The 27324-nt window shown below is 46.5% G+C and overlaps 1 protein-coding gene and 1 long non-coding RNA gene across 3 annotated transcripts in view; both read right to left on the bottom strand.

Annotated features, from left to right (window-relative positions):
• Positions 1–4209: 4209 nt before the first annotated feature.
• Positions 4210–27324, bottom strand: part of LOC127608117 (uncharacterized) — a 37257-nt gene continuing 14142 nt past the window's right edge. The window contains exons 3-4 of the long non-coding RNA XR_007964184.1: positions 5965–7357; positions 4210–5794 (exon numbers count right to left, since the gene is read on the bottom strand). This is a non-coding gene — a long non-coding RNA (uncharacterized LOC127608117). The remainder of the gene's footprint in view (positions 5795–5964; positions 7358–27324) is intronic.
• Positions 7839–27109, bottom strand: wnt4 (wingless-type MMTV integration site family, member 4). Of its 2 annotated transcripts, none has more exons than XM_052077008.1 (6): positions 26608–27109; positions 12919–13000; positions 12421–12574; positions 12157–12288; positions 11493–11635; positions 7839–10456 (listed from the first exon to the last, which is right to left on the bottom strand). In XM_052077008.1, the coding sequence occupies exons 1-6, from the start codon at positions 26682–26684 to the stop codon at positions 9986–9988; spliced, it is 1059 nt and encodes a 352-aa protein (XP_051932968.1). In that variant the 5' UTR covers positions 26685–27109; the 3' UTR covers positions 7839–9985. The 2 variants fall into 2 exon arrangements, with proteins under 2 accessions (XP_051932968.1, XP_051932969.1); XM_052077009.1 differs by lacking the exon at positions 26608–27109 and adding an exon at positions 25843–26111.

Raw genomic sequence — 27324 nt, 5'->3', positions numbered from 1 at the left:
CTTTTACGAACCTGCAGCAGTTTAATCACAATTTCTGCTTTGATCAGACACAAGTATCTGTTCTTAAATTTAACTCATTCACTGTCAGTCCAGTTAAAATGGATTTTTGCGTCTATAGTAGCTGTCGATGGCAGGGAGTTGAGTACAGAGTACTTTTGCCACCTCTTCAAATCTGTCAAGTCAGTACTTGTGGCTACACGATCTGTATTTACTACAGCACAACATGAGAAATTATCTTAGAATACTACACCCGTTCAAAATGGAGTTGCACAAAGTTTCAGTCATTGGCGTTGTGAGTAAGCACATAAGTGCGTGTGACGTCACATCACGTGAGGTGACCTGCATCGCTTGGTCAACGATGTTGAGCTGTTCTTCTCCTCGGGCGCTAACCTCCTTTACCCGCACAAATCACTGAGGGCTCCACACATTCCTTGCGTTTCTCAAGTGCTGTCTGTCAGCACCTTCTTCCACTAAAGAGACACTGACAGCCATTAATTATCACACGGGCTGAACCAAGGGCATCGCCGTCTGCTGTGTCTCTGTGTTATACGTCTCGTGCACACATTCGTGGAAGGATAACACCTGGCCTCCATTGGCCTTCATCATGTTTGACAAATGAGTCTAAATGTTTTGTCCTCTGGGAGAATCCAATCACCATTAAGTCTGCTCACTCAGCAGGCTCCAGACTCTGAAACTTGCAAAAGTGGCAGGGCATGGCAAGCTGATTAAGCATTTTTTTTTTCATGATCATACGAGTGTGCTGAATTGTACATGTGCTAATACGCTTCTCACCCCTTCACAAGTACGAGCATGAGAACCAGGTGGGCATTTGTTGTAGCCCCCTGTTGGGCAGGCAGGAGCTTTTGTTTTAGCCTGACTTGCGCTGAGTCCCATTCTGGCCGCCTATCGTATGGTGTTCCACAGGGTTCCATTTTGGGGTCCGTCCTGTTTCCATTGTTTTTGCTGCCCCAAGGTTCCAGTTTATGAAAAAAAAAAAGTATTTCCTTTCACTGCTTTGTGGATGACAGTTGTAATTTCTGTCCCACTAAACAAAACAAAAGACACTCTTCCCTCAAGGCCACTTTTGTCTTGTCTGGACGAAATCAAAGCCTTGATGGAATTAAACATCTTAAACTACAACGAAAAGAAGGTTATGCTGATTGGTCCCAGTCGCCCTAAAAAAAATCTTTCGTTATGTGGGTTTTAAAATGGACAATGATTTTAAAATTCCACTGCTAAATTGGTGCTTTTGTTAAATCAAGCTTTATTGTTTCTTTTATCTTTGGCAGCTAGCTAAAGTAGAGCCTGTGTCTTCACAACAACACTTAGAAACAGTAATGCAAGCCTTCATTACTTCTCAGCTGAATTACTGTAACACACTTTATTTTGTCTTCATCCAGGGGAAGGGGAACAATAAAGAAAGCAGAGAGGCGGTGGGCCTACGACTCCAGCGTCATTAACTCTAACCCTAACTTGTGATAAAATTAAGAATATTTAAAACCGGGGCTGCGATACAAATCACCTTTCGCAATAGGGCGCCTTCATTCGTCGTAGCCGCCTTAGTTATTTACAATGCCGTGACCAAAAGCCATTTGTGGCTTACTCCTTCCACCGTGGCTTGAACAAACCGTCAAGCCGCTGATATTCGTATTTGTTCAGCTGCATTTACCTCGGTGAAAATATGAAAGTCCACTCACTATCTCCACCCATCTCGCGGTGACCTGTTGCTGCTCTCTCTTAGAAATTACACGACCGCGAGTTTTGTGCAGTCCAGTACGTTCGGCTCAGCAGCCAGGTGGCCATCAGGTGACACTTTTACTGGTCACCGCAAGGATAATTTTGACACGGCCGATTGCTGTTGACTTAAAGATACATGTAATGCACACACACACACACACGCACGCACGCACTCACACCTTCTCCTTTCACCTGTAGCCACGCATGCCTTCAGGTGTACATTTACTATCCAGGTGTGAAAGCAAGGTCCTTTGTAGTTCATCTGAAATCTGCGTGGTGACAGACATACGGCTATAACATAAGTCGAGAGTGTGTATGTGGAGGCAAGGTGACTGGCATCCTCCATCTCAGCATGCAGAGAAGAAGTTACGGCAGGTAACGCCCCCATCAACATTCTGAAACAACTTGTCACTGTCACCCTTGAGACATTCCTTTTTCTCGCTCTGATCAATCCTAATCTCTTCTGTGCAGGCTGGGATAAATGTTGCCCTAAAAGCCTCGAGATGGGGGGCTTTAGATTTATTTGCGTATTGACCTCAAAAGGCCCAGCCAGTATACTTGGACTAGTGCGATTTACAGACCCGTTTGAAATTCACATTTGTTATGTCAGAAAGTTCAACGGGGTAGGCTTTGTTAGATTTTTGACTTTGGTCCTGTTCAAGTCTGCCATTATTCCAAACTTGGCAAAGTCCGCCTTATATATTATATATATAATATATATATATAATATATTAGGCGGACTTTGCCTATATATATATATATATATTCATTCATCTTCCTAACCGCTTGATCCTCACTAGGGTGGCGGGGGGTGCTGGAGCCTATCCCAGCTGTCTCCGGGCAGTAGGCGGGGGACACCCTGAATCGGTTGCCAGCCAATCGCAGGGCAAACAGAGACGAACAACCATTCGCACTCACACTCACACACCTAGGGACAATTTGGAGTGTTCAATCAGCCTGCCACGCATGTTTTTGGAATGTGGGAGGAAACCGGAGCACCCGGAGAAAACCCACGCAAGCTCGGGGAGAACATGCAAACTCCACACAGGGAGGCCGGAGCTGGAATCGAACCCGGTACCTCTGCACTGTGAAGCCGACGTGCTAACCACTGGACTACCGGGCCGCCCTCCGTTCTATATATATACATGTATATATATAGGCGGCCCGGTAGTTCTATATATATATATATATATATATATATAGGCGGCCCCGGGCCTGCGTGGGTTTTCTCCGGGTACTCCGGTTTCCTCCCACATTCCAAAAATATGCATGGCAGGCTGATTGAACACTCTTAATTGTCCCTAGGTGTGAGTGTGAGCGTGGATGGTTGTTCGTCTCTGTGTGCCCTGCGATTGGCTGGCAACCGATTCAGGGTGTCCCCCGCCTACTGCCCGGAGACAGCTGGGATAGGCTCCAGCACCCCCCGCGACCCTAGTGAGGATCAAGCGGCTAGGAAAATGAATGAATGAATATAGAACGGAAGGGTCTGTTTTCAGAAAATGCAAATATGAATCGCATTGGAAGCGAGGCCATGTTCATTTGTGTCGGAGTGCAAATGCATCCTTTTGCAGCTGTCACGGGACGGAATTACTGTTTATTCTGCATTATTTTTACAGATAATTTCCAAGATACCAAAAGTACAATGAGGTTTACACAAATTGATGATGTAATAAAAGCATGCAACCATCCATTTTCTATTATTGCGTATGCTCTCAAAGGTCAGGAGTCAGCTTGAGCCTACACCAGCTGACTTTGGGCCAGAAGCAGGTGACGCTCGGGACTTGTCGCCAGATCATCACAGCGCCCGCAAAGACAAACAAACAGTCACTCGCTTCACACCTCTGGACAATTTGGTTTCTTCTACCCAGGCGGTCATGCTTTTACTTGGTGAAAAATTAACACTCGCCTGGCGATTTGAAAGGAATTTGTAAATGGGGCACGGTGACACATTTCAGTTCATATCATAGTTTAAAGGTATGCATATGTCAAATTACACTGGAGTTGGTGAAAATATGCCTTTCTGGCCCTCTTTTGCGAATCAAGTTTGCTTGTGGCTTATTCTCTCAAGTCCCTTTATGTGTGCAGAAGTGTGTGAATTCCTGTGGCAAAACCAGCCTCCAAACAAAGATGTTTTTCGTATTAAACTAAATTGCCTCTGATTGCTGTTCATTGCTTTGCTTACTCTTCTCACAGTTTGTCGGTTTCACTCAGAAAATGGGCTGAGAAAGCAACCAGAAGGGACGGCTTGTCATGCTTGCTGGTCAAACTCAATTCAAAATCTACTTTGGTATTGCAGCGTTTAGTCAATGCAGAATGTCCATTGACCATGAATACCATTAATATTATTTGACATCACAATAGCAGTGTAATATGCAATGCTAGTTGTGAACACTTGTGACAACATGTCATGTTTTGTGCATGATAGAGGACTCAAAAGCAGGTTGCACTGGACAAACACCAAGTCCTGAAAAGATCCAAACCGTCACGATTCAGACTAACCGAATTAAGTTTTGGAACCCAAAAGTGAAGACACCAGACAAGGTCTCCGAAGCAAAAAATATTTTATAATGTACAAAATTCGCACCGACAAAGTAGTAACATAAAGCGCTGGTCAAAAGAAGGATCGGGGAAGCACAAAAACGAATAACTAAAGCGCTTGCACAAAAGGCAAGAGAGGAAAACACGAACCGAGAATACAAACGAAAAAACAATGAATCAACTACACGCAAGAAAAAGCCAAATCACAACACAAAGCCATACTTACGCAATAAATGGTAAATCACGATCAATAGTAAAGACTCTTTACTAAAGAGTCTGTGGGCGGGTAAGCAAGCATCAAGGCATAAACAGTACTCCGACAACCACCATTCAGATTGTTGGTCCTTAAATACACAGTTCCTTCATTGAAAGATTGGCAGCAGGTGTGCAGGCAGAAAGTCCACTCAGTCTGCCACCTGCTGGCCAGGCCAAGGACAGGAACATGACACACAAACTCTCAGTCACAACAAAACACAAGGAAAAAAAATACACCACGATCACAAATAAAATAACGTGACAGCAACAGAAACAAATCAACATGACATGCTGTCTGTGTCAAAGTGGTCGGCGTGGCGGCCCTTAAGTAGGGCAGGTGATGATGATGAAGCTGATGACAATGACAAACAGGTGCGGCACTGGAGGAAACGCCCTCCGATCCCGCCAACTCAAAGAACAAAATAAACACAACCATGACATAGCATTAGAAAAACCATCCCGATTGATGAATAACGCCAGTCGGTGGATTTCAATTTTATTGCTCGGTCTGGATATGATGCAATGAACAGTTTTAACCCGAATTTGTAGAACTGTGTTTTATTATCATTATATTATTAAGGAAACGTGTCCGTGCGCACCGCTCCAATTGTTTCTACGAGTGTGGTAACAAAGGAGCAAAGATACCAGAGAAAGAAAGCCGAGAGGGATAAGATGGAGGGTGCGTGGGTGCGGGGAGGGGGGTAGGTGGGAGAGCTGGAGGAGAAAGTAGTGCAACTGTCATCACAAACAAGAACCATCTGTCTCATTTGTGTAACTTGTTTTCTTTTAATATGAGAACTATGCCTGAGAAGATCTCGGAGTTTGAGAGGGGCCAAGGAGAAGGCTGGTTTAAAGCCAGTCTTATTCTGGAGTCTAAGCAGTTGGCATTAATATCCAGCCAACCTGCGCCGTTAACCCTTCAAATGCTGCACGGCTGTTCAAACGAGTGAAATACGGCTCGCTTGTGCTTGGCCTTCCTGGTTTTGGCCTCAGCACTGAAACAGGGGTGCCACCTCTCAAGTAGGACGAGGGTCATGAACTAAAGACATCCACTGTAGCAAGGGAGTGCAGAAAGTTTAACACATGGGGCGGGGGAAACGCTTTTCACGATAGTCAAATGTGCTCGTGGACCCGGTGTGCTAGTAAGCCATGGGCGGCTGTGCTCACACCCACAACGGTGGAAAGCGTCCTTTTTTTTTTTTTTAATGCTCCGGCTTGCGCACACCTGGGAAATTACAAGCACCCAGTCGAACCTTCTCCCGACCTGAAACGGTTTTCACGATTTTAGTCAAATGTGCTCGTGGACCCGTGTGCTAGCAAGCCATGGGCGGCTGTGCTCACACCCACAACGGTGGAAAGCGTCCTTTTTTTTTTAATGCTCCGGCTTGCGCACACCTGGGAAATTACAAGCACCCAGTGGAACCTTCTCCCAACCTGAAACGGTTTTCACGATTTTAGTCAAATGTGCTCGTGGACCTGTGTGCTAGCAAGCCATGGGCGGCTGTGCTCACACCCACAACGGTGGAAAGCGTCCTTTTTTTTTTTTTAATGCTCCGGCTTGCGCACACCTGGGAAATTACAAGCACCCAGTCGAACCTTCTCCCGACCTGAAACGGTTTTCACGATTTTAGTCAAATGTGCTCATGGACCCATGTGCTAGCAAGCCATGGGCGGCTGTGCTCACACCCACAACGGGGGAAAGCGTCCTTTTTTTTTTTAATGCTCCGGCTTGCGCACACCTGGGAAATTACAAGCACCCAGTCGAACCTTCTCCCAACCTAATTTACGCCGTGCGTTATGAATTTGCGCAGGTGATAGAGCCCGGCATTTTCTGAAAGTCTGTGCCAACACACACACACACACACACAATCAGTGTGGCCACCATCCACCCACGTCTTATGTAGGCCATCTTGGTGGCTTAATGAAGGACAGAGCCGAGCTGTTGCTGTTGTCGCAGACACACTTACCGCAGTGGGGGACCGCAATGGAACCTCTGAAATTCAAACGTATTGCGGAATATCATGTGCGTGTGTGTGCGCGTGTGTGTGTGATATCGACAGGGGCAGAAGGAGAAAAATCTTGTGCCATGTGGTCTGCATTTTGATGAAATCCCTGTCTATCCCAGTGTAGCCGCCTCGGTTCTTTCATGAATCCGACGAAGGCCAGAGAGCGAGCGGCTGCCCCGCTTCTTCCAAATACCACTTGAATATGGACAGTGTACGTGGTTTTTGTGGTCACATGGTGTGATATATTGACACAAACCACATTGAGGTTATATAGCGCGCGGCGTCGGAGTTATGAGTGCAGAGAGCAACCTTGGCTGGAATGCACCTCGCACGTGTTGCTGCGTGCTAGTATGAAGAAAGCCTCAATGGATTGTTTTGTTTTTTTGTTTTTAATTAAAACACGTAGACAGTGGAATGAGATCTTACATTTCATGATGCATGATATCCAAAATATGAAATTAACTGTCATGTACCGGAGAAATTTCCGCAGTTGTTTTTGCTTTATTTATGCGTGTGCGCCCCCCTATTTCCCATATTTGGATGATGTCAGGCTCATATTTACAGGGCAGCTTGTCAGTCACGTTAGCATGAATCAGATTTGTTTCTTTTCACATTTTTAAGAGGCCCGATTCCAATATCAGGATAGCTAATTCCACCATTCATTCATTCATTCATCTTCCTAACCGCTTGATCCTCACTAGGGTCGCGGGGGGTGCTGGAGCCTATCCCAGCCGTCTCCGGGCAGTAGGCGGGGGACACCCTGAATCGGTTGCCAGCCAATCGCAGGGCACACAGAAACAAACAACCACTCACACTCACACCTAGGGACAATTTAGAGTGTTCAATCAGCCTGCCATGCATGTTTTTGGAATGTGGGAGGAAACCGGAGCACCCGGAGAAAACCCACGCAGGCCCGGGGAGAACATGCAAACTCCACACAGGGAGGCCGGAGCCGGAATCGAACCCGGTACCTCTGCACTGTGAAGCCGACGTGCTAACCACTGGACTACCGGGCCGCCCCTAATTCCACCAAAGCGCCAAAATTGTGTCCCACGCGTAAATCCTGATGTCACGATGTCAGTTAGGTTCGTAATGGTCACAGTGACTCAGAAACATATTTGAATGCTTGTGACGTTTTATGTCAAAGTGGATTGGAGATCCAAACAAAACGAGGGTGGATCTGTGATCTCGGAGGTACCGCTTGATGCCTATGAAGCATGTCTCAGGTCTTTTTTGTCATCACTTTTCTCATACGCTTCCTTCATTTTGCATACAAACACACACACACACACATCCGGTTGAAAAGAGCAGTCAGTGACAACATATGTATTTGACACAGCATATATTCAACATAAACAGACATTCATAGGCAGTATAATCTTCAGTGTATAAGTCTTTACAGGTCTACATGATGATTATTATAATGAGCCCACATTATTATGATAGGCAAGCGTGGCTTTTGGGTGGTACAAATTGGCCATATGCGGTCACACGTGCGATGCTGCGGCGCGGCGGGGGGGAGGGTGGGGGGTGGTCTTTATGTGCGGTTGGAGAGAAAGTGCTTCAGTCATCATGCATGGTGAAAAAGGCTCAGCAACCATCCGTCAGACGACGTCGACTTTTCGTGGTGTTTGGTAAATATGCTTGGGGTTATTTTTTATTTTATTTTTTTTTAGATGTGTTTACATTGGCCTTTAGGAAACGAGGGAATACAAGAGCAATGTGAAAGCCAACGTGGATCTGGTGTTCGTTTTTCTGTGTCTGGCAGGATGAGGCCACAGTAGCGTGACATATGAATTCCAAAAAGAGGACCATGACCTGATGAGGGATCACCCTCCGAAAATTTTGCGTTCTTTAAATCTTTTTATTTCAAGCAATAGTTCTTAGGAATCTCACCTAGAACCAGATCCAAATGCATTTTTTTTCTAAGGAGACTACATCTCTTTAAAAAAAAAGGGATCTGGATCCAGGCCATTTGATGGTGTGCAACCACAATGGGAATGAAAATGGGAATGAAAACACCACCATTTTTCTTCAGTGCAACTTTGAAACCAATCATTCATTCCAAATCTGATTTTCAGGGAGATTTGTGAGCAAAGTGGGGAACGGTTGTCCTTGAACAAAGGTGTGCTCAAAAACAAACTGACATCCTTGCATCCTTTCATTTTCAGTGCCGCTGCGGGATTGGCTGTGGGATTCTGCAGTTCAGATTTGGGGACCCATCATGAAATGACAGTTAGGACGGCAGAAAAAATCGTTGGCACCGCCCTACCCACTCTTGAGGACTTGCACACTGCAAGAATCAAGACAAGGGCACGGAAAATCCTCCTGGACCCCCCGCACCCTGCCCACCACCTTTTTCAGCCACTCCCCTCAGGCAGACGCTACAGATCCATGCGCACCAAATCCAGTAGACACTTAAACAGCTTCTTCCCTTTAGCCATTAACTCCTTAAACAGTCACTGACGTAGTCACTCTTCTTGTACTACAAAATGGTACTACAAAACTCCTGGTTACTCTAAAATGGTTCAATGATTTTGTTGTTTACGATGATACTAGTGCAGCATGTTATACCGGAGACAAATTCCTTGTGTGTCTTACATACTTGGCCAATAAAGATGATTCTGATTGTGATTCTGAAAAAAAAAACTGAACCAAACCGTGCCGCTCGGTGTAAACGGGGTCTATTAGCTCTCCTTGCCATTGATCGGCAAGGATCTTTTTGAGCGGGAATGAGTGCTTCCGAGTGTTTCTTTTTTTTTCCCTTCCGTTAATGCTGGCGCTTTTTGAGTTTGAGAGAGAGAGAGAGACAAAGTCGGCGATAGTGGCTTTCGCGTGTCATTCATCGTCACCCTTCGGACAAGAATCACGTCGGCATGTGAAATGTGTAAGTAGAGCAGCGTCATGAAACCGCATCCGACGAAGACTTAGATCAGTGCAGCCATGCGCGCACGGAAAGCAAATCACATCAAGTCCATGTATGGCGGATTCAGTCTTTGCGATGTGTCTTTTATGGACGTGCAGCACTCCCATCGAGTCCCCGAAGCAGCAGCAGCAGCAGCAGCAAGGACAGATGGCTGCCAGCCCCCCCTCAAGACCCCAAAACCCTTAACGCCACCCACCCATGGATGCTGTTTGTCCCTCCTTATCTCCGCTAGACTGCTCGCTCCTTCTTAGTCAATCGCAGATAAGCTCCTCAGTCTCAACAAATAAGTTAAACATCACAAGAAGGCGCAGAGGGAGGACGACGATTGACAAGACACAAAGAGCATGACAAGGAAGTGGATGCCGGCGCCCTTCTCGGATGCTCGTCGCGTTTCCATTGGCGAGCGTTCGAAGCTTTGGTCCTATCCAGCTGAAGGAGGCGCTTCATTCATCCTCCTGTGTGCTCTCGAGTCCCGATCAGGAGCGCGAGGCATCTGTTCCGTTCATCAGCAGGACCCGTTTCATCATCGGCAAGTGTGCATCTCCTCCATTTTGCGGCACTGCTTGCACTTGACGTAGCAGCACCAGTGGAACTTACAGCTGCACCTGTCCACCACCTCAACCTGTTGCGTCTGAAAACCGCGGCCGCAGCACATCAGCTCGCAGCCGTCGATGGCTTTGGAGGTTCGGTTACACTGGCGCCCCACCGTGCCCAGCATACCCGGCGTGCGGGGGTCGTGGTCGCAGAAGTCCGGGCTGGGTTCTAAGTAGACCAGATCTTCATCGGTGTGTGGTTTGAACTGGGAGTTGCGAGGCACCAGGACTTTGGCGGAGCCCATTTTGCGCTGTTCCACCTCGGTGGCCCCGTCAAACTTCTCCTTGATGACGTTGCCCACTTTGCGGAAGGGGGGCATCGCTTTCCAGCAGGTCTTCACCTCGCACGAGCCCGACACGCCGTGACATTTGCACTCCACGCGCATGTGAGCCAGGATGGCCTGAAAAAAATGCCACAAACTTGATGCGCTTGGCGGGATGGTTTCATTCCAAATAGGACAGCGCAGAACAAACATGCTCACTTGACAGTTTCGCAAATCGTAAACCATGAGTGGAGATCAAATGCAAGCGCTGTACCCAAGAGTCCATCTTTACAAAAATAATGCTCATTTTGGATTGACGCCAAAGTCCATCCAGCGTCCATTTTTTTTTCATGCCGCTTATGTCCACTAGGGGCGGGAGTGAGCCTGCCTGTCCTGATTACGGACGTTGTCGTTTTTGTAGAACTGTGCCGCATCAAACCGAAAGCCCTTTATTCATTCATCTTCCAAACCGCTTGATCCTCACTAGGGTCGCGGGGGGTGCTGGAGCCTATCCCAGCTGTCTTCGGGCAGTAGGCGGGGGACACCCTAAATCGGTTGCCAGCCAATCGCAGGGCACACAGAGACGAACAACCATCCACGCTCACATTCACACCTAGGGACAATTTTTAGAGTGTTCAATCAGCCTGCCACGCATGTTTTTGGAATGTGGGAGGAAACCGGAGCACCCGGAGAAAACCCACGCAGGCCCGGAGAGAACATGCAAACTCCACACAGGGAGGCCGGAGCTGGAATCGAACCCGGTAACTCTGCACTGTGAAGCCGACGTGCTAACCACTGGACTACCGGGCCTTTAATTAATGTTAATAATAGTTTATAGTAGTTTAATAGTTTAATAGTTATAATTATATAGTAATAGTTTAATTAATAGTTTAATGTGGTAAAATGATTTCGGTACACCTCTTGTGTTTGACCACGTAAGATGAAACAATAAAACGTTGATGTGTGACAATTTGACCATCTTTTTTTCTTTTTTTTTTTTGTGCAAATAGACATTAATATTGTTCTGAACCTTACAGACTCCACTTCTACAACAAAACGCGGCTTTGACGAGGCTGCTCTACAGGAATCTCGTAATGACATCGTAATGACAAAACCCAAAGTTAAAATGAATAGATGGCCCAAGCACGACATGCGGTGAGAGCCCCCGAGTTACCTTCCTGCCGGCCTCATTGTTGTGCAGGTTCATGAGGGCCCGACTGGAGGACTGGCCTTTACTCCTCTCCCTCACATCCACAAAGGACTGAGAAAAAGCCACTCCGTAAGCAATGTTGTCACTGCATCCCGACCACTGGAATCCTGTGACAAGACATGAGAAGATCTTTTTTTATTATTTTTTTTATTTTTTAATAGCTAACCCCCCCCCCAAATAGGGTATCAAATGACACTGAAATGTCTGAGGTGATCCTCATAGTGTTGAACCAGCAAACCATTCGCCACAAGTCAGCAACTTTGCATTCTACTTATAAGAGGTCTCATTGTTTTGCCGTCTGGCTCCAACCGCAGTCTGACACCAGCGCAACACTGAGTCAGTGATAATAGGCCCGCGATAATCACACAAGCACCACTTTTAGTTCATGCACATTCAAGCAACGGCATTTATTTACTTTTTTTTTTTCTACTTGACTTGTTATTTTTTTTACATAGCTACGGCTTTATCGTGGAAGAATTAAACGACCTATTTTTCCCCCCGTCGGATGAATGACAAATGATGTAGAACAGATGCTCTCTTCAAATATTGGAAGTATAATCGACTGGATGCGTTGTTGTGCTTGCCAATTTTTTTTTTAATTATTATTTTGCACGCGTGTGATACGCACCCTCTGGACTGACTCCGTGCACGTTGTGGTCACAGCCACATTTTTCGAGCTCTCCGCTGCTGCAGGCCCTCGTGACCGCAAACGCCACACTGGCTGCTGAGATGGCATACACAAAGGCAGCCTCGCGGGTGCCTTAAAAAAAAAAACACACACACGCAGTCACATTGACTCATAATGCACAGAACGCACAAAAGACAAAGGTGTTGAATAAATGTTGTAATGAATAATTGCATCGAATGACTTGTCACGGCTGTGCTTACTTACCCTGGGTGACCACTTTGCCAAACACGGGCATGCTCTCGAGAGTGGAGCAATTCCACCGACGGTTACGGAACTGGAACTGACACTCGTCTATCGCCAGCTGAGCGCCGCGGCGCACCGCGTCCATCACCTCCACGCTGCGCTTGCAGATCTGAACCTGCAGCGGAACAGAAGGCGCGTCAGCGAGGTCAGGGCGCATTGCGCAAAATGCTTTTTCGGGACAAAACATCAAAACGGGAAAATAATAATAAGTGGCTCTACACCAGGGGTGCCCATTAGGTCGATCGCGATCGATCGGTGAGCTACGATCGTTCACATGCTAACGGGTCGATCGCAGGGAGGTTGGTTGATCGAAAAGTAGATCGTCGCTCAAAAAAGTTTTGGGCACCCCTGCAACACTGATCATTTTGAAAGGACACCCCTTGAACCAAATTAGGAAGTTTGTATTTCATCGCCGTGGTGTGACTGAACACCGTTTTGCCGTGCCATCGTTTAATGCACCTGTCTGTGGATGAGGCCTCGTAACCTCTCGCACGTCTCCTCATCCCGGATGCTTCCGACTGACGATAGCTTGGCCAGGTACCTGATGGGGGGGAAAACAAGAGAAATGATGGCAATGATTTGACTTTGTATGAACGAGCAACACCGTGTCGCAACACTGCGCTGACACGATCGAGCGAAAATACGTGAAAATACAGCCAGCGCGTGGTGGTTTTAGCTGGCAGTTGGAGTGTTAAGCGAGGATCGCGTGACTTTGCTAAAAAGCGCCGTTCACATTCGGTGGGGCAAGGCTCAGTTCCCATGATGTTGTGAGAATGTTTCGGATGAAGGTCTGGTTGGTGAGTACACTGTGAGGAGCGAAAGTGCTTTATCACAGACAGCACCTCGAGGCCAGACAGGTCAGAAAGATATACGGCATACACTCACATGCGCGAGCGTGCGCACGCACAATTGTGGACGTGTGAGAAAAATGGCATCGGTTTTGATGCCCTGACCGCCGACAAGCAACCGCAACTCACTTCACTCTCATATCTCCAGGCCCAGCTGCGCTTCACAGAAATAGGCTTTCACCATTTCCGACATCGAATTCCGCTTTGAGGTCGGGGCCTTGATTCTGTACTGTCTAAGCAGCCCAAAGGTTCCCGACATGTCATGTTTGATTGCTTGTTGAGTCTGAAACGAGTCCACTGCCATTGCGCACGTGTTTAAAAAAAAGAAGAAAAAAAAAGCTATTTTATGGCCAGAAGCAACACTTTGAACGATCCAAAAGTATGACAGGCAACGATGATTTAGTTAACTTTTTCTTTTTAATCAGGAAAACACAAAAACTTAAAGTATGTCACTTCTTTAACATTTCAATCATTTGATGACTCAATCTTATCTTTTGTTGTCAAAACCAGACGTTAGCAAAAATACCCCCCACCCCAAAAAAAAAAATTGCTTTAGTATTCGAGTTGCTTTTGAGACGAACGCACACAAGTGGTCCTCCAACGGACTTAAATGCTCTTATTCTGCCGCAGGACAGCCTACCAGGTTTTCCTTAAGGTCTCTGAAGCCCGTTTTATGAGTCCTGGGTTATGAGTTCCCAGGACCACACGTACCCTCCGCAAAGCCCTTGCGTGTCTTTTTCAGTGGAATAGAGTGGCGCATCGCCAGAGCTTGGGAAATTCTGCTGAAATGATTCAAAGCACTTTACTGGGATACTCAAAAAAAAAAGCAAGAATTTCAATTTCCATAGTCTGTAAAAAAAATAACAAAATACCAAAAGAAAGAAGACATGAAAAGAGAGAAAAGAGAAAGAATGATTGGGCGTCAAGGTCAAGCATGGTTGTTGTCTGGGCCCAAGTGTCGGGAGGCAAGGCAGGAACTCAAAACAAAATTGAGTTAATTTGTTTAGTTAACTCACTAATAGAGTTAAAATTGAATTAATTTTCCAAAAATTATACAAAAGGCCTGGGGAATCTAAATATACTCAATTCATAGAAGTCCAAATAACAGCGCAGCCAATCAAAATACGAAACAGAGTTAGAGAAGGGAACACGTCAGGTACACCAAAAAAAGTCATGAGACAATCAAGCCTGAGCAGGGAATTATATTCGAACAAACTGACAAGACAACACGAAACACCTGGACAAGTCGCCAGTGGCTTAAGGAGCTGATTGGTAGACATAAAAGTGACGGAGGGGGGTGGGGGGAGGGAGGGGTCTGATGAGGACACATGGACAGAAACCTAATGAGACAAACATGAAAAAAAAAACACAACAAAGTAAATATATTGGGAAAAAAAACAGATCATGACATTCAAATTCTGTTTCACCATCAACAGCAGTTCACTTTTTTTTTCACTTGTTGTGACTCCGTATTTTGTCCCTTTTACACATCTACGGCTATCGCGACTCATAAATTATCACCGTAGTTAATTCCGTTTCGATGAAAACGACAATTTGAGCCTGAATTGGATTTCCAACATTTCTTAACGGGCAAGAAAAAAACCCCCAAAAAAACAAATGAGAGAGCAAGCAGTTTCCCCATCGCCCTTTCAGAAGTCTCGGAGGTCAAACACCTCCTTTCTTTCCAGGTCCCCTTCTCATCTCATCCTCTCAACAGCGCAGATAATCCTCCTCTCTCGCCGCCTCTTTGAAGGCCGTTGCCCGGCCCCAACCAGACAATGTCCGTATTCAGCACTCATCACGGCGATAACCTCGCTCCCCTGCTACTCCGCAGCATCTCAGCCATATCCACCAACATACAGTCCACACTCGCAAGTGACCTCGCGGTGACTCACTTGTTGTAGATTGACTCGGACCGTCTTCATGATGAAGACGGACACAGTTTCCATGATGGCGCTCTAGTATGCAACCCGCACCAAGCATGTTTCTTGCTGGCTTTGTTTCCAGCATGTCAGTGGGTTGAGTTTGACGGCGGAGGACGGCTGACCGCTTCAGCATTAGACGCTGAAAAGCGTGAAAAAAATACTCTATGGAGCAACTTTTCTAATCAGTGATTCCATTTTGAGGAGCAAATTTCTCATTTCGAGGAGCATTTTTTTTCCTGGTTAATCCCATGGATTTGAAGCAAGGACTATTTTTTATGATGTAATAAACCCGGCGACAATGTCATGAATGTTGACGTGAATTCTCTTTGATATGATCAACCATTTTTAGTTCTTAAATTCACATGATGTGGAACAGCAACCTGTATTGTCTTGTCTGGAAACATAAATTGAATTTGTTGTCCAGAGTCCAGAAACTTATCCGCCTGCATTTTTCCTGTGCTAAATTGGATATATGCGCAACTTGAACATGGTTCCAGTCAGACATCTGCAAATTACTCGTTTTCCTAAGCACTTGATTCCCGTGTCTGGCGAATGCGTGTCAATCTTAACTCATTCACTCCCAAAGACGTTTATAAACGTCTTTTCAGACGTGGTCCAGAATTGGCTGGTACTGAATGAGTTGAATAGCAATTAGCAAGGCTTCTGCGTCTCCCCCCCCCCCCCCCACCATCGCTTCCTTCGTGAGAATGGTTCTTGTCTCGATTAGCGATTTAGGTGTGACTCCGTGCTTAACTCATTCACTCCCAAAGACGTTTATAAACGTCTTTTCAGACTTGGTCCAGAATTGGCTGGTACTGAATGAGTTCACCGGACTTGTAGGCAGCCGGCCGGCGCTTGTTGCGAGCTAGCTGGTGCGTCGTCAGTAAGAATCATTTTTCTCAACCCAACTGACATGTTTCAATAATGTCGCTCTCATGTAAATCGGTTGATTCGGGCAAATGACAATTCAGGGACAAATAAAGCTGAAAATGTCATCTCTTGTCTAATACCGAGTCCATACAAATGAAGGGCTCGGCGTCAGTCTTCCGATTCTTTTAGAAAGGATGGAGAAGCTTCTCATGCGTGGGGGGGTTTTAAATTTTCTTCTTTTTTTTTGTTGGTTAAGTCATGGGAAAGGAACAGACAGACCTTGAGCAAGCGTGTTTCATTTTCAGCCCTCCGTCCTGTTATCTGCTCATTCTGCGGCGCGTACCCTTGCTTCCCTTAGACGAGGTTAACAAAACATCTCACCCAACAGGCAGAGGAGTCAACCCATAGAAGGGCAGAGCAACACACACGCACACAGCGCCAGCTCACGTCTCTACCCCCCGTCTCACACTCCCTCTTTCCTGCATAAATCCCACCGGGCTAAACCCAGTGGAGCCGGCGCTGTTGCGCAGGCCGTGACGCCTAATGCAACGCAAACACACAAGCGCTGTCCGTAGATGCACCTCGGGCCAGGTGGAATGAACCAAGCCTCCCACTTGGAACCCCCCGCAGCCTTGTGAAAATAAGAGATAAATCCAAACAAGGGAGACTTTATGACATGTTATCTCGGACAGAAAATACTGACAAGGATGAAACTGGTCGCACATCGTGAGAAAATGACTTTGTCAAACCCTGACTCGACTGTTCACCAATAATTGTGCAATAATATTAAGATGGGCGACTCATATGGAACCGTTAAGGTCCAAAATATGTCCATGCCTCTATTTTGTAAATAATTTTGCCTGTTCATGGCCGGACTGGATCATATCTGTGCGGTTTTGGGTGAGATACCATTTTCTGGGTGTAGACTGTGCAGGAATGTAAGAGAGGGTTGTTGCTGTTGTGCAAGTTTAGCAGGAGTGACTGCAGTCAAGGTTTTCTTTCTGGAACTTTCTCCCATCTACGCTCAGAATGGTCACAAACCATCCATCCATCAATTTAGTATATTGCTTGTCCTCATTCGGATCATAGAGCATCACCCAAGCAGAAATTCAAACCCATGAGGTCAAGATTGCCAGTCTGACATGGTAACCATCGTCAACCTGCTGCCTGGTCACCAACCCATCGTTGCATTCCTTTGGTTAGTTTTTTTTTTTCTATATATTTTTTTGCATTACTTTCTACACTCTGACTTTACAACTGCTTAACTATCTACACAACACCATTTCAGTCTACCGTGGTAGTCGCGCAAACCAAATAATAAACAGTCGGTGGAACGGCAATGCCGTTGTTAAAAAAAAAATTGCAATGGAAAAAAACTAAACAAAAAAAAAAAAAATTTAAAATTATTAATCAGAAACTATCAGGCCCAAACAAATCCAGAAAGTGCAGCTAGAGATAATAATAATAATAATAATAATAATAATAAATTTAATTTATAAGTGCCTTTCAAGACACTCAAGGACACTTTACAACCAGCGGCCGGAGTTCATTGCGTATTTGGGTCACATGACCCTCCTCCTCCTTTTCATCAAAAGAAAAGCCATAATTTTGAAACAATCCTCCTGACAAAATGTGCTGTTTTACTGTGCGCTACATTACCGAGTCATACTGAAACCTGTAGAGGGCGCTATTTCACTAGTTTATTGTGATCCTTGCTCGTGAGCTGCTGTGTCATCTGCCTTGATCAAGTCTCCTCACAGGAAGACTCTGCTCTATGCAGTAGTTCGTTTAAAAATGACCTTCGTGGAGCTGAACGAATGTCAAGTGTACGGGCGAGTGTAGAAGGTCAAAGGGCATTGGAAAAAGTACCTTTTTCCAGTCACTTGTTGAAGAAATACCAATGGTTGAAAGTCAGGCGGTGGTGAATGGGCGGAAAAATGTGAGGCAACCCCGATACTATGGTAATATGTTTGTTTGTTAGTGTGTTTATGAGCTTACACGTGTGTCTGGGTGTATTTATATGCCGGTGGCTCCACTCGAGCTCATTGCCCCCCTAAAAATAACACGCTCTGCCAACACCACAAGCCTCACACGCAGAAACACAGACACGTTCACACATCCACCGTTTCATGCCAATTTGGGAAAAAACAAATGAAAGACGGGAAAATCCACGGACTAACCTTTCGCCCGGTATCAGTGCCATCACCCAATAAGGCTCGGAAACATTGTGTGCATGTGATCGGTGTGCGTGTGCGCGCCTTTGCGTGCTTGAGCCTACATCGACCGTAGCCTGCTATCGAGACAAAATGTTACTTTTCGTCTCGCACATCGGGTCGGAATTGAAAGCGGATGAAAAGGTATGTCAAGGTGATATCGCAAGAACACCGTCCGTCATGTTGTAGTTCCATAGGAGACAGCAGCTGATTGTTTCGAAATGCACTCTTTTGACACTTGACAATTTCATTGGAGAACGTGAACTGGGATATGATAGGATGGTGGAAATTGTGATTAGCACGTCTGTTTCACCCACGGTCGCCGCTACCAAATTGAGACCAGATGCAAAATTGTCATTGTGTGCCCACCGAAAGGCCATTTCTCCATCCATCCATCCATCCATCCATCATCTACCGCTTATCCGGGGCCGGGTCGCGGGGGCAACAGCTTTAGCAGGGAAGCCCAGACTTCCCTCTCCCTAGCTACTTCGTCCAGCTCTCCCCGGGGGATCCCGAGTCGTTCCCAGGCAAGCTGGGTGACATAGTCTCTCCAACGTGTCCTGGGTCTTCCTCGGGGTCTCCTCCCGGTGGGGCATGACCGGAACACCTCACCGGGGAGGCGCTCAGGAGGCATCCGAATCAGATGCCCAAGCCACCTCATCTGGCTCCTCTCGATATGGAGGAGAAGCGGCTTGACTCTGAGCCCTTCCCGGATGACCGAGCTTCTCACCTTATCTCTAAGGGAGAGCCCGGACACCCTGCGGAGAAAACTCATTTCGGGCATTTCTCATGTCCTGAAAATCTATTTCTTTGGGGGCATGTCCGAGTAATGATTCTGCTGACGAGGCAAGGACATTTGTGACGGGTTTCCGATCACGTCTGAATGAATAGACCAATGTCAAAAAGATCATTTTGGCATTTCTAGAGCAACGTATCCAACGTTGGCGTATGATTTATGCACTGTACTATAGATGCAATGGCTTTGGCTTTCGCTTGCAGTTATCCTGACAGCAGACGCTTTTTTTTTCCTTCCCTAAAATAGAAACAATATCACAGTATTTCATTGGACCTTGGACAGATTTGAGACACCTTGTGCCAGATGGAGCGAAGAATCCCGAGAACATTAGAGAGCTGACGCTGGCGTTTCACAGTAGGTGCAGTTGTCCATTTCTTTCATGGCTTAGCAAAAGAAGAAAAAAAAAACATGGCTGAAACTGACAAGCCTGGAATTTGCCAAAAGCCATAAATCTTGGAGAATGTCCGTTAGATAGCAAAGACGGAAAACTCGGTCTCATTTTTTGCTGGTAAAGAGTCCTCCAATAGTACCAAAGTATACAGCGAAAAATGACAAGAGTCAAAACTTTACTGGCCCTTTGATGAGCCCACATCTAAATCCTGTTGAAGGAGTTGAAACGTGTCGCCTGGACATACGGTACCCTTCAAACCTGAGACAGTTGGAGCAGTTTGCTTACAAGAGACTTTAATTTCATGGACAGCGCAACTATGACGGCGCACAAATGCTGGCGGATCCAGAATTCCGTGCCGGCGCAATCCTCTCTGCATATTTTTGCCAATATGGCCGACCGGTCTCCGCCATGTTCGGAATTGTTGGAAATCTCTCTTCATCTCGTGAAAAGGTAACATAAAAAATTGGGTGTGGAGGCGGACTCCCAAGTTCCCACTTCACTCAATTAATTACTTTCGGAACGTTTGTCCGATTTTTATTGCTCCCCTCAACAGCAAGGCGCCCGCAATTTGCAACGTTTTCAGCAGGCAGACTCTGTAAATCGTCGCTCGTGTCACCAGGCGAGTACTCATCTACCTGATTTATTCATACGGTCAGATTAGGGGAGCATGTTATTTGTACGCAATTAACATGATGAGTTGAAAGAGCTTTTCTATCATGTCAAAGACTCGCATTCATTCGCTTGCGAGATGTGGAAACGTCCCGGCTTGTGGCATTGCGATCATTCATGCAAAGTGGGCAAGTTTGGACACGCACCATCGAGCTTTCTATTTACACAGTTATCACACATGTGTAAACTATGTGTTGGACACATATTTGTATGGATAAAAGCATATCTGTGTAGGAGGCTAGAATACATATTTGGTGCTCGCCTCATCACCGCTGAGTCTCCTTCATTAAACGTTTTCAATGGTGGATGGGGACGAAACGCGGGCAAAGGTCACGAAAGGGTCAGGCATGTGTTCGCACACGAAGGCCGGGGCGTATCGATGGGAAGACAATAATGCGCATTCTTGTCCTGTACCGTCCTCCGCGGCCTCTTATGAGACATGATGAAACCGAGAATGTGCAGAATGAATTTAGTTTCATTCAACTTTATTTGGATGGCGCCGTACCTACCATACAAAATGCAACACAAAAGGGCTTCACCTCCCGAAACGGAGCTGCAATGGAGAACCCGGCAGAAACAAACAAGTACTGAAAGAGGACGCAGTAAAGGCCTGGAACATTATTTCAACTGAAGAAAGCAATGGTCCGCTAAAATCGCAGGCTCGATGCAGAAATTCCAAGTCCTTAAAGTCCTCAATTGCCCTTAAAAAAAGAACATAGTACAATCAGAGTTAACGTCACAGGAGAGAAACTCCTCGCCAGCACCAGACAGTTGGAACGGTGCGCGGCCCAGCCGCAATCAGCTGTTTGCAGCCGCCGTACCTACCATACAAAATACAACACAAAGGGCTTCACCTCCCGAAGCGGAGCCGGAATGGAGAACCCGGCACAAACAAAAAAGAACTGAAAGAGGACGCAGTAAAGGCCCGGAACATCGTTTCAACTGAAGAAAGCAACGGTCCGCTAAAATCGCAGGCTCGATGCAGAAATTGCAAGTCCTTAAAGTCCTCAATTGCCCTTAAAAAAAGAACATAGCACAATCAGAGTTAAAGTCACAGGAGAGAAACTCCTCGCCAGCACCGGACAGTTGGAACGGTGCGCGGCCCAGCTGCAATCAGCTGTTTGCAGCCGCCGTCGCCGCCTGAGCCAGCGTCGGCCCACCTTCGTCGCCACCAGAGGGTGTGTTATGTCTCCCGAAAGACTGGCGCACTTCTCCGCCGAGTGCCACGATCGTATCTCCTCTTTCAGCGGGCGGCCGCCTGCTCTTTTTCCCCCCGCTGTCGGTCCGATCTGCCCTAAACTAATCCTCGTCCCGATCTGGTCATCGTGAGCGATTCCCCCGCCGATTCAAGCGTGCCATGATAATTGCACACCCGGCGGTGACAAGAGGGCTTGAAATAACATGTCGCAAACCTCATTGCATGTCATGTGAATGCGAACAAAGTGTGAGGCGCCAGCGTGTGCTGCCAAGGTCTCCGCTTTCTCTGGTTACCCTGCCATCTCTTTCGCACCTCACCACCCTTATACGGGACATGCGCTTGACTGTCCCTACCCACAACACTTTGGTGCTACGAGTAAGGAGCGTCAGAGTTACCTGCTATCCGTTATCTGTATTTGTCCTCATAGTCATGTTTCGAAACATGCCGACAGTTTTCTTGCCGTGCAGATTGTTCGGAGCGTTCCGAGTCGGGTACTGAATAAAAACAATAATATGGAATATTGCTGTCCTTTAGCATTGTTTAGTACACCAACAAGTTGTAATCATGTCAATGATTGGCATCCGGGTGTCCAAACTATGGCCCGGGGGCCATTTGCGGCCCGTCATCCATGTGACTTGGGCCACAAGCTTAAGTCAAGTCAACAGTATTTATAGAGCACTTTCGAACAGCCATCGCTGCATACAAAGTGAATAAACATAACATAAAAGCTTAGTTCAAAAAGGAATTCAATCTTAGAGGCAAAATAGTTTCTTGCGCCCACGCTATCTCGGGTTTTATTATACCCCCAACCCCCCTAGCTAAAACATTGATCTATGATTTTCAGTTGCACGGGTTATAGATCTTCTACATGCTGAAAATGTATTGAAAGACTATGGCTTTGTCACGTTTTGTTCATATCACAACAATCTGGCATTTGAACGTTGCCGTTTCAATCCACCGTCGAAAACGTGCCACACCGAACTGGTGCAGTTCTTGGCAATAAATCCCAGTAGGATCAAATGTATCCTATAGTGTTAATGAACTCCTCAGTATTCATTTATTTCACTTTTTTTTTAATCGAGATCATCATGATTTATTTTTATTTATTTTTTTAAAAACACACACCGTACCTATAAAAATGCCTCTGAGGCCTCTTGGGTTATGTTCTTCTCTCTGTACGACTGGAGACCTAAAAGGACAGGATATTAATTTCCCTCCGGATCCCATAACTTTTCCTTTGCTTCGGAGCCCCGTACAGCTGTTGTATCCAACTTGAAGACTCCTTTACTGCCCTGCGTTTGGTTGTTTCTGTTGCATGACTGAAATGAGGCCCCACAGGTCCAAATTCTTCACCCAACACAGCTGTTACCTTATATTAGGTGGGCCCGGTCCACCTAATATTTACACCCCGACTGTAAAAACGGGCACATTTCTTCCACAGTAAATCATGATGTTTTTGAGTGAGCTCTACTGCCAGTACATTCTCCGAATCGCGGTGCGAGGCGGATGCGCACACAGACAAGTACACGATCAGATCAGGTGGTAATTAGCGGGCGTGTGCCACCATTTGCATAGACCCCAAATTGCACTTCAAGAAACGCACGGAGGTTGCCAGCCCATGACAGGAGAAAGTGAACGAAGCAAGAAAAAACAAAGGGTGATGAAATTGATGAGCGACTAAATGTGCATTATTTCGTCGACTTTGCCAATTTGTAGTCTTGGCTGAAGCTTCGTTTGAGCGACGTCCCTATCCAAAGTGCGATACAATATCAGCCTTCACACACAGCGCGATTTGCTTCCTGTTACTAGATGCGTTTTTTAGATCATGTAATCAGGAATGTTCCGTGCCTCAGGAAGTTTAACAATGTGCCGAGTCGATCAGTAGCGTTGCTAAGCAACGGAGGGGAATCCCGTGTTGTTCATTTTGTTAAAAAGCAAGGTCGTGACGGACGTTCACCACGGTTCATCGGAACAAAAAGCCTTTTCAATATCTTGTGGGGAAAAAAAATCTGGCCGTTATAATAAAGCTTACGTTATAAAGGTGTTTGTTGTAAGCAAACTCGGCTAATGGAAAAGGAATGACATGAAATCGGGACTTTGAAATGTGTCAAGATAGCCTCGGTCCGCTATCTTGACGCATGCCGCCATTCTTTCTGTTTTGCATGTTTGATCATTTTTATGCTGTTTTGAGGTTCCCCCATGACCCTCGGTGCACCAACAGGTGCCATGTTTCTCAACCGAGCGAACTGTGCAAAAGTGGTAGAAACAAAGACAGTTCTCAGGACACTTTTAGTCGACCTCCTGAACTCTGTTAACCACTCTCTCATAAAAAAATTATAATAATAATCTAATATAATAATATATAATATATAATAATATAATATATTAATCTTCATCATCTTCCGAGCCGCTTGATCCTCACTAGGGTCGCGGGGGGTGCTGGAGCCTATCCCAGCTGTCTCTGGGCAGTAGGCGGGGGACACCCTGAATTGGTTGCCAGCCAATCACAGGGCACACAGAGACGAACAACCATTCGCGCTCACACTCACACCTAGGGACAATTTAGAGTGTTCAATCAGCCTGCCACGCATGTTTTTGGAATGTGGGAGGAAACCGGAGCACCCGGAGAAAACCCACGCAGGCCCGGGGAGAACATGCAAACTCCACACAGGGAGGCCGGAGATGGAATCGAACCCGGTACCTCTGCACTGTGAAGCCAACGTGCTAACCACTGGACTACTGGGCCGCCCAATATAAAATAATAATAAATAAAGCACACATGTATGTTATGTGCAGTTTCAGTTTTTAAATGTCCATCAGATCCACAACTTTTAATGGACGTGGGGTAAAATATTGGAGGTCCTGTACAATACAATGACATTTTCTTTGTGTGTGTCATTGTTGGTCACTTTTGGAAAAGTTATAGCAAATTTCAGGGTGAAAGAAAGACTTGTGTGTATTTGTCATTAAATTTGTCAAAATGGATCCAATACGTAAGGCAATAGCTCTCATTTCTATAACATTGATCGATCGTGAAAGGAGTAATGGTAAGCATGCATTGACCGGCTCCTTGGTGCTCACAGCGTAGACCAGGGGTGTCAAACTCATTTTAGCGGCGGGCCTATTTGGAGTTACGTCTTCCCTCGAAGGGCCATTATGAAAATGATTAGTTGGACACAACAAATGAATAGATTACTACTTTCGAAATCAGTCGACAATTATAATATTTTGTTCAAAAATTGGTCACGTGAGTAGAAACTGGGCAAGAAAATTATCTGAAAATCTCAACGCTATTTATTACACATGACAATTGGACATTTTTGTACAAATTTTAGCAAGTTGACACACATGGTTTGCTTTCACGGACCAAATAAAATGACACGGCGGGCCGGATCTGGCCCCCGAGCCTCGAGTTTGACTTGACGGCAACTGAATCGCAGCTAAATCAGATGACAAAAAATTCAATTTGGTGAGTAATGATATGGAGGCCACAAATATAAAACAATCAAGTTGGGGGCGGGGGGGGGGGGGTCCGTGCGAGCTGATTGCACCATCACGCCGCTGGGCCGCGGAGGTGAAAATGAAGCTTCGGCGCGTACGCGGTCCACGCAGCCATCGCGGCGAGTAACCCCATCGAGCAGACTGCAAGCAGCTCCGCGAGCCTGCCCGTACACGTCTGCTGTCACCACGCCATTAGTCACAAACTGCACAATTAAAACTCCGCACTCGCTCGCTCGCTCGCTCGCTCGGTGACAGACTTCAAGGTGTTTGCCAAAGACTTTCGCGCGGAACTCCTTCTTCTTATAGCGGGTCCGTATGCGAGCGGCGCTCTTATCTTCGTGTCAACATCAACTTTCAAGAGTGCGAGCGAACCGGGAATAACGAATGGCACTAAAAGTCACGCACCCTGCCGTAACATGTTCTGAAAGTGGATGGGAATCGTCAGCAAGACCGAAAGACAGGCGCGCTTGGGGTGAAGGGTGGGAGGGGGGCTGCAGTGAATTTCGTGCAATTAATTGGCAAAGGTTCCTCCCTTAATGATCGACCCCGCTCGTAAAAAAAAAATGGATATGGGAGATCAGAGGTGGTGGAATCGAAGCGCGAAAATGTACCGAAGTGCGGAGGAATGCAGGAATGCCACCTCACCATCCCATCCGCCTCCACCGCGCGCAGGCGGAGCAGGCACGCACATGCGACCCGAGCGGACACTTCGCAATTGCGCAACGCAAACTGCGGAAAACAATCTTCGTTTTTTTTTTTTTTTGCACTTGATCGCTGTTCGCTTCTCATCTTCTTCCAGAGCTTGATTGCAAATTCATTTCACGTCGCGGGGTATCCTAAATTACAAAATGCTTGTGGGAATGCGTGACTTTTCATATGGTCAGCGACGCCGCCTTTGTCCATTTTCAGAAAAAAATAAAAAAATAAACATCCATAAATAAACGAAACTTTAACAGACGATCTTCCACTCACATCAAAGTCCGCGTGGCTGGCCGGGCTCCCAACAAGTGAAGAAGTGCTCTTCATTCCGCCATTTACGTGACGTTGAAGATTTGTGGCTTTAATTATCTGCTGTGTCTTCTTCATCGGTAAGTTTATCACACTCTTCTTGAAGCGTTAAGAGTTATCGGCGTGATGCAAGAGACGCGTCTCATCCATTCTGCAGCCAATTATCGGAATATACGAGTTTCATATTGTGGCTTGCAAAAAAAATAATAAAATAAACCGAGTTGACATTTGCGAAGACATGCACGCTGTTTTTTTTCCTCGAATAGTGGAAAGTTTAAACTGTTTTTATTTTATTTTTTATTTTTTTGCAGGAAGGGTGCATGCGGAGTTTTGCACTATTAAATCTCAGCGTTTGTGTTAGACTGAGCAACCCCCCCCCCCACTCCCCCACACACACACATTCTAATGAAGGCAGGCAAAAAAAAGTAAGAATACATGAGGGGAAAAAAAAGAAAAAAAAATCACCCGAGTTGACATTTGCGAAGACGTGCACGCTGTTTCTTCCCCCCCCCCCCCCCGAATAGTGCGCGCAAAGTTTTAACTTTTTTATTTTATTTTATTTATTTATTTTTTGCAGGAAGGGTGCATGCGGAGTTTTGCACTATTAAATCTCAGCGTTTGTGTTAGACTGAGCAACCCCCCCCCCACACACACACATTCTAATGAAGGCAGGCAAAAAAAAAAAGTAAGAATACATGAGAGGGTGGAAAAAAAGGGACTGAAACTTACAGCCAGTTGCTGGCATTGGCGGAGAGGAGCGCACAGCAGAGCATCAGCACGCAGCGCAACACGCACTCCTCTGTCATCTCAGCTCGGTGGGGAGGAGAAGGATCGTCGAGAGTGGAAATAATCCCGTGATGGAGAGTGCTTGTCCTGGGCTGGGAATGAAGGGAAACGTCTGCGACACGTTTGGGACGTGGCGGCTGCTAATCCATCGCATTCGCATCCAGCGCTTCGGCCATGGCCGCACGGGCGCGCAGCTTGGCGTCGCGTCGGCACGCTTCTCCCGTCCGTCCGCGCCTCCACTCCCGCGGGGGACCGAGGTGGATATGGCACGTTCTCAACAAATGACGGTCACACTTTGGACGAAACGTCACCTGCCTCGGACGGCACATAAGGGGACACTCGCCGCGCGGCTATCCTCTCATCGGGGTCCCTGAAACGCACCGCACCGCACCGAGCGCTCCAACTACGAGATCCACGACAGACGCCCACACCTGAACGCAATCACACACACACACACCTGGCTCTGTGTCGGCGCCTCTGGCAGAGAACGGAGTGTGTGTGCTGACTTTAGTTGAGGGGCGGTGCGAGGATGTGGAGGTATGGCAGAGAGAGAGATGGGAGTTTTTGGGTGCGGGGATGAGGGAGGCGGGTTCATGAGCCGGTGTGTGTGTGTGAGTGTGTGTGTGTGTAAGTGAAAGCGAGCGTGTTTATATGAGTGTT

The sequence above is a fragment of the Hippocampus zosterae genome, chromosome 9, assembly GCF_025434085.1.
Source record: "Hippocampus zosterae strain Florida chromosome 9, ASM2543408v3, whole genome shotgun sequence".
In the NCBI taxonomy this organism is placed as follows: domain Eukaryota; kingdom Metazoa; phylum Chordata; class Actinopteri; order Syngnathiformes; family Syngnathidae; genus Hippocampus; species Hippocampus zosterae.
This window is presented reverse-complemented; position numbering and strand designations above follow the sequence as displayed.

What these genes read in the sequence shown, in the direction of transcription:
- wnt4 (XM_052077008.1), bottom strand. Translation starts at nt 26,684, where the DNA reads ATGACAGAGGAGTGCGTGTTGCGCTGCGTGCTGATGCTCTGCTGTGCG. An exon ending in TGGCAAAGTGGTCACCCAGG is followed by an intron (nt 12,289 to 12,420) that starts GTAAGTAAGCAC and finishes TTTTTTTTTAAG; the next exon opens with GCACCCGCGAGGCTGCCTTT. An exon ending in ACAATGAGGCCGGCAGGAAG is followed by an intron (nt 10,457 to 11,492) that starts GTAACTCGGGGG and finishes CATTTTTTTCAG; the next exon opens with GCCATCCTGGCTCACATGCG.